Here is an 11234-nt window from a genome sequence, read left to right on the forward strand (position 1 = left end):
ATCCAGTCACTTCATATCTGTTACTCTCACAAAGAGCTAACCAAAAAAATAATATAACCGCTCCTGAACCAAATAATGAAACAGGAAAAATAAAGTACATGAATCTGTTTATTTGTTTAAAGAGATGCATTTAATCATTGAAGTCTACACTGTAAAAAAATTCCGTAGAAATTACAATGTTATTGCAGCTGGGTTGCCGGTAATTTACCGTAGATTTACATTTATGTTATTTACTGGCAAGAGTTTGTTCAAAGTTAAATACATTTTGAATATTGACAAGTCTTTATCTTTACAGAATAAAACTATACAGTAACGGCCTCATGCAAAGCATTCTGGGAACCAGAAATCATCATCAAACTTTTTCTGTTTTTTGCTTCAAATTTTGTTTCCCAGAATGTTTTGCCTGATGCCGTTTTTTAGTTTTACTCTGTAAAGACAAAGACTTGTAATTGCTTAATGTTTATTTAACTTTGAACAAAATATTGCAAGTAAACAACATACATCCAAATCTACGGCAAGTTACCGGCAACCCAGCTGCAATAACACTGCAATTTCTACAGATTTTTTTTACAGTGTAAGTGAAGTTATAATTAAAGTTCATTATACAAACGTGATCTCAACAGTTATGCAGACCCCCTTCATTTTTATCAATTTTGTTATGTTGCAGTGTGTAGATAATATATAATGTTATTTTAACACATATTGGGTGCTTTCCTGGACAGGTGTTAGCTTAAGACAGAACTAGGCCAAAGACAGATGTTGATTCAACAGAACTTGAATGTTTTTAGAAAAGGGTTTCCTCTGGATTCATCTTTTTGTCAGGATTTGGCACCACTCTACAAGGGGATTAAGTTGAATAATCTTTTGTCACTGGTTTGAGTAAAGTTTACTTATTTTAAATGAGTACATTGTACTGTTTGGGTTAACAGTGTTGTTTTTACAATGTTTTCCTCAGCAGGTGGCGGTGGCGCCATATTTAGGTCTTTCGAGGGCCTCAAAACAGTGAATCATTTTTCAAAGCAATTCAGTTGATTCAAAGCTTTGAGAAGCTTCGTTTCTCCAATCTGAGAATTATGGAGGTCACTGCTTTTTGTGTTTTTTTTCTGTACCTTTCAGATTCTGTTTCTAAGCTCTGCATGGCTTGTTTTTTTTTGCCCTGATATGCATTGACAGCTGTGAGGTCTTTTATAGAGAGATGTTTGCCTTTCCAAATCACCTACATTCAATTCAATTTTCCACAAGTCTCTAATTAAAGTGTAGAAAATTGGATGCACAAGGTCACAAAAACACTGGTATTCATATCTTTGGGGACAATTGGTCCCCACAACGTGATAATTACCAGGTACACACACACACACACACACACACACACACACACACACACACACGTGCATACCCATGATTTTACTATGTCCTATTTGTCATAGTAGTTTACCTTTACTAATAATATGAGTTTTTATCAAGTTACAGTAACTCTTTAACACATAACATACATATATATTTTATTTTTGCATTGGACAAATGTCATCAGACTTCACATGCAGCTTAAAATAATTCAGGAAAAAAACTTTATTTTAACTTTGTATATGCAAACAGAAATTTTAAGATCGTAATCCCTCAAATGTTTAAAGTTAAAATGGTTAAAATATCTTATTAACCCACCTCACATTTAAACAGTTCTGCACTTTGCTCTTGGTATGTGACTGATGAGATGATAAGATTGAAGCAACCAGATTATCTAGTCTCACAGGTAATACAGGTGCAGTCTGTTCTATTAAAACTGTAATTATGATTTCATCTACTGGCAGATAACAGTTACTACATCTTGTCTGGATAGTCACTTGATATACTCAGTAGTCTCTTTACAAACCAAATAACCAAAAACTATGAGACTATTAACTCCAATACTACTGCAAAGGGTTGAGTTCTTCCTCAAATAAATATTAGCACAGGACTTACAGATATATTCAGTAGTTTTATGCAATATGGGATTCTGTTCATACAGTTTGAGTCATATTTTCACAATATTAAGATCTAGCTGAACATGCACACAAAAAGCAGGACGTACTGTCAAATCCTAAACCAAGTTGGCAGGCTGTTGTCAGAATGGATTTGGGGACCGTGTAAATTAAAAACCTTTGTGCAATCACTCTCTACTACAGCAGGAGTTTTTAAATATTGGGTTGCACAGTGAGATAAAGTGGGTTGTGCAAAGTCGCTGTGCTGTTGACACAAAAAATTGATTAGTCCAATTAAAGGTCCACTGTGTAGATTTTTAGCGGCATCTAGCAGCGAGATTGCTTGGTCCACAGCTCACCCCTCCTTTTCGAAACACATAGACTACGGTAGCTGCTACATGTCATTGTCTGAGACAATGTACTGAAACGTGTTCTATAGACGGTTTCATCGGGCGCACGTGTGGTGATAAGCGTCTGGTCCGAAGTTTACTTCTGGTTTCTGTTTGTTTAATGGTCTGACTAGTTGCTGAAACTGAACTATTAAACAAATACCTTGTTGAAAATAACAAATGTTTTGGGTTCCTATTTAATCTACATGTTGTTTATTTTGCTTGTTATATAAATAAACTACTCTAAAAGGACTTTGTTGTTATTTATTCTTCGCAGAGTTTACCGGAAGTTAAGTGATGACCACGAAAGCCGCTTGTTTATGTTGTTACTGCTGAAACTGTCTTTAGGACAGAAACATGGCGGCGCAAAATGGCTACTTTCATGTAAAGGGATCTGTGGTGTATGTAGATAAAAATGACTCATTCTAAGGTAATAAAAACAATAGTTTATTATGTAAGGTCTTTGTACACGGCTGACAATATATTACATTGCATTTCTGTCAAGAGATCTTTCTAAAAGTTACACAATGCACCTTTAATGACAAGCAATGACAATATTATTTTGATATTTCAATTAAACTTACAATTAATTCATAAAATGACAAGGAAAATAAAAACTACTTAATTGTAAAAGAAGTCAATTTTTAATTCCATTTAAAAATATGTTGGTGGGTTACAGGTTCGATTAAAACCACTGATCTAGTATGTAAAAATTATATGTCGTCATTACTTTAAGAAGTAAAACGGCTACAATGATCCCTAAAATGATTCCAGCAAAAGCTCCTAAGACTCCATATTGAATTCCTCCAATTATGCCCAAAATAGCTCCACATATCCCTATCAATATCATCACTTTTATAACAATCCTAAACATAATTTTTACAACTTCACAAAATATTTCTAAAAGTGCTCGTCCAACAGCAGCCACGACTGAATCACGGATGTCTTCATTCTCTGTAATGTATAAAACAATCTTAATGGATAAGCAGATATTAAAATATTGTGGCATTAAAATACGACTTACCGTCAGGAGGATTCTTCTCTAAACTTCCTCGTCTCTGTCTGAGATCTTTCTTGGACTCCATCAGTTTATTGTCCATTTGGGGGATAAAGAAATCACCACAATCACTTCCACCACATCTTCAATCTTCTTGAAGAGTTCACTGATGTGAGATTTCTCTGGAGAACATGGGTTCGTATGAAATTAGATTTGTTGCAATAAAAATTAACAACTTTTCAAGAAACGACCCAAAACACGCCATTATGAAAAAAGAAATACAATCCGAAAATTAAAAAAATATAAAGAAACACATAAGATAAAAAATATATCATGATCTTCAAATATTCAGCGTTTGTTAACAATTTTAAAAGTTTCGTTTCGCAAATCGTGGTAGATGGGGTCAAAAGTTTTACATTTTCGACAGTCACTGATGTTGCACCGAAAACACGATACTTACATAAAAACATCTAACGTTACACACTATATATGTGTGTGTGTTTTTGTTTTCAAATGACGTATTATGCATGAAATGTAATGTTTAAAATAAGATTTAAAGTGGACAAATGACCTGTTTACTGCACACGTTGCTCCGCCCCTGCTCTGACGTGTTTCTTGTCCTGACGTCACGTGACGAGCAGAGCCGCGCCGCGCGCAGGTTTTTTTTATTAAATTAACAAAAACATCAATTAAATACTCGACATTAACAATGGTGTAACAAAGATAAAATATGCTAGGGGGATTTACAAATGAAATCTTAAAAAAGTACAGATTTTTAAAGTTTTCAGTGCTTTTTGCTTTAAAGATAATCTTACAGAATGAATATAAAGTTCCATTTCTATTTTAAATGAGATGAAGATGCGATGGGGTTTTTTTCAGAAAATGTACATTTGTGAATATGGAATTTTGCTAACAGAAGAATCTATTATGATTTATTATGTAAATACTATTGGTAGTATGGTAGTCTCTTTGATTCTTCAAAAAGCACGTTTCCAAAATAAAACAAAATCATCATCAATATTCTTAACAATAAAATCACAAACATTTTCTCAAAAGGGTTTTACAAGTGGGCAGTACCAATGTAAGTGAAACACAGTTTCAAGCTGTTATTACAAAAAGTATAATTTGTGTCTATATCGCTTTTAAACTCCAAAATAAAAAGTTTTGCTTGGTAGATCCTATGAATAAGTTTAATTTGTTTCATTGTAAACTTTCTTCAAAATATCCTATTTAATGTTCAGCAAAACAAAGAAATGTTTGCAGGTTTTGAAGAACTTGACGTCGAGTAAATGATGAGAGTTTTCATGTTTGGCTGAACTATCCCTTTAAGATGATACATAGGGTGTAATATGATTTGTTTATGTTAACTGTTGGTGTAAAGGTTAGGCTATATCTGTTTTCATGAAATAAAACTCCAGCAGAGTCAAATGAGAAATACATTTAATGTTTCTATTCATTGTTTCTTTCATTTACAAGAGTACACAAATATGTATGTCTTATGATCCCTGCATGAGTAAACACGTTTGCAAATTATGTACATAGTAAATACGAAACAGACATAAAAATATATGACAGAATATTGATTTCAGTGTAATGGCCAGCAGATGGAGTCTGTGAACAGATATTTGTACAGTAGTACAAACATTAACACACAGTCTGGGTACAAGCTGCTTAAAATTCATCTTTCAAATCACCAGTGGACCAAACTCATATATACTTTGTATATAAGAAACTAAAATAATTTGTAATACTTTTATATTATTAAAAAAAAAGTAATTCTGTTTGGTGTCACTTGTGTCTATTTCTCCATCATAAACCTTTAAAGAAGAAACAGCACAACAGGTCTCAGATCAGTATGAAGAGGGGACATCAAAGGCGTTTTGGTGGGGTAGAGAGGTCAGTGTGTGTGAACTACTGATGAGAAATCTGTTTCCACTCTCCGTCCTCAGACCGGCGGTAAAACTGCGGCTGTCCGTCAGGAAACAGACCGTCAGCGGTGGGATGATCCAGAAGAAAACTGATGGTGGATTTAATGTGCTGGACGAAGTGAGGAGGTTCTGCATACGGTGAGGTGGAAAGATACTGACAAAGAATAGAATAGAATAAAATAAATCTTTATTTTCCGCCAAGGTGGACTTTTTTCTTTGGCTCACCAAACATACAAGACAATAGACATACAGACAACATTTCCAATGTAATAAGGAAAAAAAAACATTAGGATAAAGAGCTGAAGTTTAATCTCATTTTATACAGATGACTCATGATAAAACACACTCATATCAGTTCATATCAATTTTAGGACCGGGCGAACAATTAACCTTGATTAATCAAATACAAAATAAAAGTTTGCGTTTGCATAATATGTGTGTGTCTCCTGTGTGTAATTATTATGTATACACACACATTAATGTATGTATTTAAGAAACATTTACATGTGTATATACATTTATTTATATTTTTATATTATTTATCAATAATATATATATATATATATATATATATATATATATATATATATATATATATATATATATATATATATATATATAAATCATTCGCTCAGCCCTTATTTAATGAACTCTCTTTGCTTTACTTTTTTATCTGTGTAAACATGTGCCACACAATCTGCTAAGATCAGACTTAAACGATGAGAGACCTTTATAATAAAATCTTTAGCTGCTGCTTTGTAAAGTTTAGATTCTTAAGACCAATCCTCAGAAAAGCAGGTGATACATAAAATATTTGACAAACATTATCATGTTTTACTCTCATCATGAGTATAGTAATAATAGCATCTATTATATTTCTTTAAATTAAGATGCATTTTCTTGATGAGAAAAAACTGCCAATGGGGTAAGAAAAAATCTTAAAACACTTCATTCAAGAAATATATTAGAAACAATTTCTTACGCCATTGTTTTGCTTCACAAATTCACTTCAATAGTTTTTTTTTTGTCTAAAAACAAGATTTATTTTCCTACGTCATTTTGCTCATCAAGAAAAATCATCTTTATTTAAGAATTTTAAGATATTTGTACTGAAAAACACTAAGCAAGAAAGTCATTTTTTGCATTGCACCCAACAGGAAAACTGCAAAAAAGGACTTCGTATTTTTGTCTTGTTTTCAGTACAAATATCCAAAAATTCTTAAATCAAAATAATCTGCCAATGGGTTGAGAAAAAAATCTAAACTTAATTTAAGCAAACTTTTCTCACCTCATTGGCAGATAATTTTGCTTGTTTTAAGCACAAATTCACTTAAATTGTTTATTTTTTTGCCTATAAACTAAACTTATTTTCTAAAAAATGTTGAAAATTTCTACCGAAACAAGACAAAAATACTACATAAGAAAGCCATTTTTTTGCAGTGAATAAATAACATGTACAGTAAAAGTAAATGATGTGATTTGTTGTAGGATATTTTAAGTCCTTCATTTTAAAATATACATGAAAATGTGATTGCTGATGATTTGGAATAGAGATGAATGATGAGTGTTTATACTGCAGGATAGTTTTATCATCTTCTGAAAGCCAGTAGCTCAACTCATCATCTGGTGTCCATGTACACGGACCGATTTTCACAAGCTCACGGCAGGAGTCATAAACTTCAACCATCTGCCAATAACACGCATGCAAATATTTCACATTTACTTCAAAGCCTTTTTGCAATGGACGTTGTTTTATCTAACACATTATACAATAGTTATAATATAGTTCATATAAATTAATCGGCCAATGAAACATAAGATTTAGTTTATAGTACTGTTGTATAAAATCAATATCACAGTGGTTTAATAGCAGCATGATATTCAGTAGGTGGCTCAAATGATTTCGTGTATTCACCTGTCCACCAGTAAATGTGCGAGCAGATCGAAGCTCCTCTGCTGGACCTCGACACATAAATGATGCTGGAAACACGTGACCGGTTTTAACATTCACTCCTGTACAAAGACAAACAGACAGATGTCATACACCTGTGAAAAGCAAAGTTACAGTATTTGTGACAAGTTATCTACTTACTGTACACATTCAATAAAACTTAAAATATGGTTTCTGGGTAAAGTGTTCATGTCACATTATGTGTGTATTACATCACTTACCTATTCCATACACCACAGGACGATGGATCCCATCTTTAATGACATCATTCATGTCTAAAAACAAAAAAGCAGAGGCTTTAAGTCACATTGTGATGTACATTTATTAAAGAGAGGAGTTTTTTATTGTTATAGTTAAAGAACCGAAAGTTAAAGGCACAATAAGTGATGTTTGCTGCTAAAGGAATGATGGGAATTGTAGTCTTTACCTTCCCTGCTGATTGAAAACTCACAAATCATGTTCATAGATGATATACCGAAATAAAGCTTTATAACCGTTATGTTATAATGATAGAAAACAAAATAAAGTGGTGTGATAGACACAGCGTCACTGCGCAGACTACCGGTAATCGGCAAATGACATCTCGCGAGAGCTATGCGATAGTACTACTTTTATTATTCTTGTGATGTCATTCGCTGAGTAGTCTGCGCAGAGCTACATGAAGTTGAACACATCTATGATTTCTAGCGCAGTACAAGCAAAAACCGAGGATAATGCAGACATGACATTATTGACAAGTGACCCTATGAACACGGGCATAAAGCTGGTTAAGCTGTAAATTCAAACATTGTTGAAAACATTTGGGATATTGGAAGTAAATGTGAACAAAACATATAACACTGTGCTTGGATATTTTTATGCAACAATCTTACATATCAGCCTTTAGGGGTTAAATAGATTTGTAAATGTTTTACCGGTGATACAGCAGGTTTCAAGGTGAATTTCTTCTTTCTGTTTCTGAAAGGCAGCTATAAAGCAAAACAACACTTAGAAACAAACACAACACGTGCACAGGAATATAAACATCTTCATCTCATACCTAATATACTGAGACTGAGAGAATGAGAAGTCTTCCTGTCATCCAGAAAACCCCCGACGAGATGGAGCTCCAATCTGAAGACACAAACACACACAAGATCTCATGATGATACCTTCTTATACAGAGTCAGAACTTTAAATATTTACATTAAAACTAGTTCATTTAGGTTAAGAACGGTAGTTATGTTTATGTGCTTCTGGATAGCTCAGTGGTAAAGAATTGCATTACTAATGCAAAAGGTCATGGGTTCAGGAAGCACACCAGCCCATAATAAAATGTATACCTTGTAATTAGGTGATTAATTGCAACTAATAGTTTGCAGAATAAAAGTTTTCGTTTACATCATATGTGTGTGTGTACTATGAATAATAATTATGTATATATAAACACACACACGTATAATTTTAAGGAAAAATATGATGCATTATATTATATAGCAGTGCTTTGGATAAAATCATCCAGTAAATGTGAATTTTTGGTCTTGGTTGTGATCAACATTTTGTCGTCAAAAGGAAATAATCAGTAATTATTTCACAAAAATTAAATATAATATAAAATACATATTCGTGTCCCATTGTGTGTGCAATATAAATCAGACTTTCAGTAAACAGGGCTGTTCTGTAGTGCGAGTTGTCTGATGCTCAGATGATTTGTATCAAACATATTTTTGAGCCCATGTTAGGTTCAGTAAAGAGACATCACAGCACCTGCCCTCTTTAGCTGAGTTACTTCTGGAGGTGACAGCGTTGACTATGAGAGGAACTTCTGTGCAGGTTCTGGATCCATCACAGTGTGCCAGACAAGTCACCCCACTACCTTTAAAAGAACATAACCCATTAGATATTTACAAACATCATCACACAGAATTAATCATGTACACATGTCAAGATCATATACTATAAAGACACTGCTGTGTGTATTACCAGTGTGTCGCAGCACAACCAAGTGGCAAGTTGTGGCATCATCTGAGCCAAGGATGGAGACCGTATCTGATGAAACAGACACATCAGTGTGTGTGTGTGTGTGTGCGTGTGTGTGTGTGTGTGTGTGTCTCAGCACACAACAAAAGAGATATCTCACACACTCACTGTCTGCAGGTGTGGTGGCAGCAAACTCTCGCTGCTGGACGTACAGCTGCTGTTTCGGGTCCACTGGTTCTGAACTTCTGGATGCAAATTGCTTTGCATGCTCCTAGGAGAAAAGCATCAGGGAAATGAGATGCATTATATACATATAGTGTATAGCTCAGTGGTAGAGCTTTGCGTTAGCAGTGCTAAAGATCATGTGTTTGAACCCAGAGAACACACATACTGATAAAAGATTTACACATTCGCTGCAAAAATGACTTTCTTAAGTAGTATTTTTGTCTTGTTTTCAGTACAAATATATAACAATTCTTAAATTAAGATGCATATAGATTATTTTGCTCATAAGGAAAACTAAATGAATTTGGGCTTAAAACAAGCAAAAAACATCTGCTAATGGGGTAAGAAAAAACTTGACCTTTTTTTTTTGAAACTCTTAATTCAAGAAAAATGTCTTACCCCATTGGCTGAATTGTTTGCTTGTTTTAAACACAAATTCACTTAAATTGTATATATATTTTTTGTCTTTAAACTAGACTCACTTTCTTAGGTCATTTTGGTAAAGGTAAAATCCTGCAGCGAGTGAAACAACTGAACCACTGCTATTCAATATAGTCTTTTAACTCTTATGAGCTCATAAAAACGGCATGTAATTTCATTATTTAAGAATTACAAATACTGTAAGTTTAAGAAGTATATCATAATAAAATCACTTTACATTATGCAGTATATTCAGTACAGAGACTGCGGCTAGTTGTCACAAAGTCTTTATCTCAATAACTGTTACACAAATGCTTGCTTCTCTAGTTGTGGTTTTGGATGTTGGTTTCACAAAAACAACTCCTCTAAAATAGGTTTAATATTTAATCAAATCTGTCTTCAAACTAAAATGTCATATGTGTTACATAAGCTTAGTTTCAGCAAGTACACCACACTACATAATCATAACTACGTAGCCAACTTTATAACATACATAGACATTTACTGAAAAGTTAGTAAGTTACTGAGGTCAAGTGTACTTTTTCATAAATCTTTGAGACAATGTGACACAAGTTATCACAGGTGTTGTAATGCATCACTCATACATTAATACAATTTAATAATTACAATATTTGATGGTCAAAACATTAGTTTCAAATTTTATCTTACACATATTGTCATGTTCATGCAGCTAAACGAATATAATGGGTAGTTTGTTGTAAGATTTACAGTTTTATTCCAGGACAAAGTGATCGCAAATAACCATACCTTGATAGATAAATACTAGTACAAAGTGTGACAACTAAACGAGACAGAAGATGAATACATGAAGTTTCTTGTTGAATAAGTGTTTATCTCATCACAAATATATACAGACAGAGAGAAAGATCCATTAAAACCAACCACACTATATACATATACAGTTAGCCACACGGTTATTTGGTTTACTGAATGTAATGTGAATGTATAAATTAATGTATGATCGCGTGAGATGATCTTTAAGTTAACGTCACCTTCAGATGAGGGAATCTAGTGAAGAGATCAGCTGTTGACGTCACGCGCTCCATGCGCTTATTCTGCGTGAACAGCGGCATCCTGACAGCGTGACAATGTGATTTATAAAACTAAAACTTAAAAATATAATAACAGGTTGGACCTCTCCGATTAATCCTCATGTCTTCCGCTTTCGTCACAAATCACAGGACCACGTGACCGCAGATATAAGCCGGAAGTCATGTTTTTGTATCGACTAACTTTTATTTTGTTTTCTTGTCAAATTTAAGGTGGATATAAATGTCAGTTGCAGCTTTTGCAAAACTTCTAAAGACACAGTTATTTATTTTGTTCTGGAATTGCAAAGTGGTTGCAGTATTTTGCCAACATATACTTGACGTCATTGTTGAAAAT

The 11234-nt window shown here is 33.5% G+C and overlaps 1 protein-coding gene and 1 long non-coding RNA gene across 2 annotated transcripts; both read right to left on the reverse strand.

Annotated features, from left to right (window-relative positions):
• Window positions 1-2991: 2991 nt before the first annotated feature.
• LOC141365817 (uncharacterized) lies at window positions 2992-3937 on the reverse strand. The gene is made up of 3 exons (XR_012370790.1): window positions 3805-3937; window positions 3372-3526; window positions 2992-3301 (listed from the first exon to the last, which is right to left on the reverse strand). It is a non-coding gene; the product is annotated as an uncharacterized lncRNA (long non-coding RNA).
• An 830-nt stretch (window positions 3938-4767) lies between these two features.
• On the reverse strand, window positions 4768-11039 carry ntan1 (N-terminal asparagine amidase). Its single transcript, XM_073870643.1, has 10 exons — window positions 10841-11039; window positions 9351-9453; window positions 9186-9251; window positions 8970-9078; window positions 8263-8336; window positions 8138-8191; window positions 7445-7498; window positions 7188-7285; window positions 6843-6959; window positions 4768-5423 (listed from the first exon to the last, which is right to left on the reverse strand). The coding sequence occupies exons 1-10, from the start codon at window positions 10919-10921 to the stop codon at window positions 5256-5258; spliced, it is 924 nt and encodes a 307-aa protein (XP_073726744.1). The 5' UTR covers window positions 10922-11039; the 3' UTR covers window positions 4768-5255.
• Between the last annotated feature and the right edge of the window lie 195 nt (window positions 11040-11234).

Source organism: Misgurnus anguillicaudatus, chromosome 8 (assembly GCF_027580225.2).
Source record: "Misgurnus anguillicaudatus chromosome 8, ASM2758022v2, whole genome shotgun sequence".
Taxonomy (NCBI): Eukaryota; Metazoa; Chordata; class Actinopteri; order Cypriniformes; family Cobitidae; genus Misgurnus; species Misgurnus anguillicaudatus.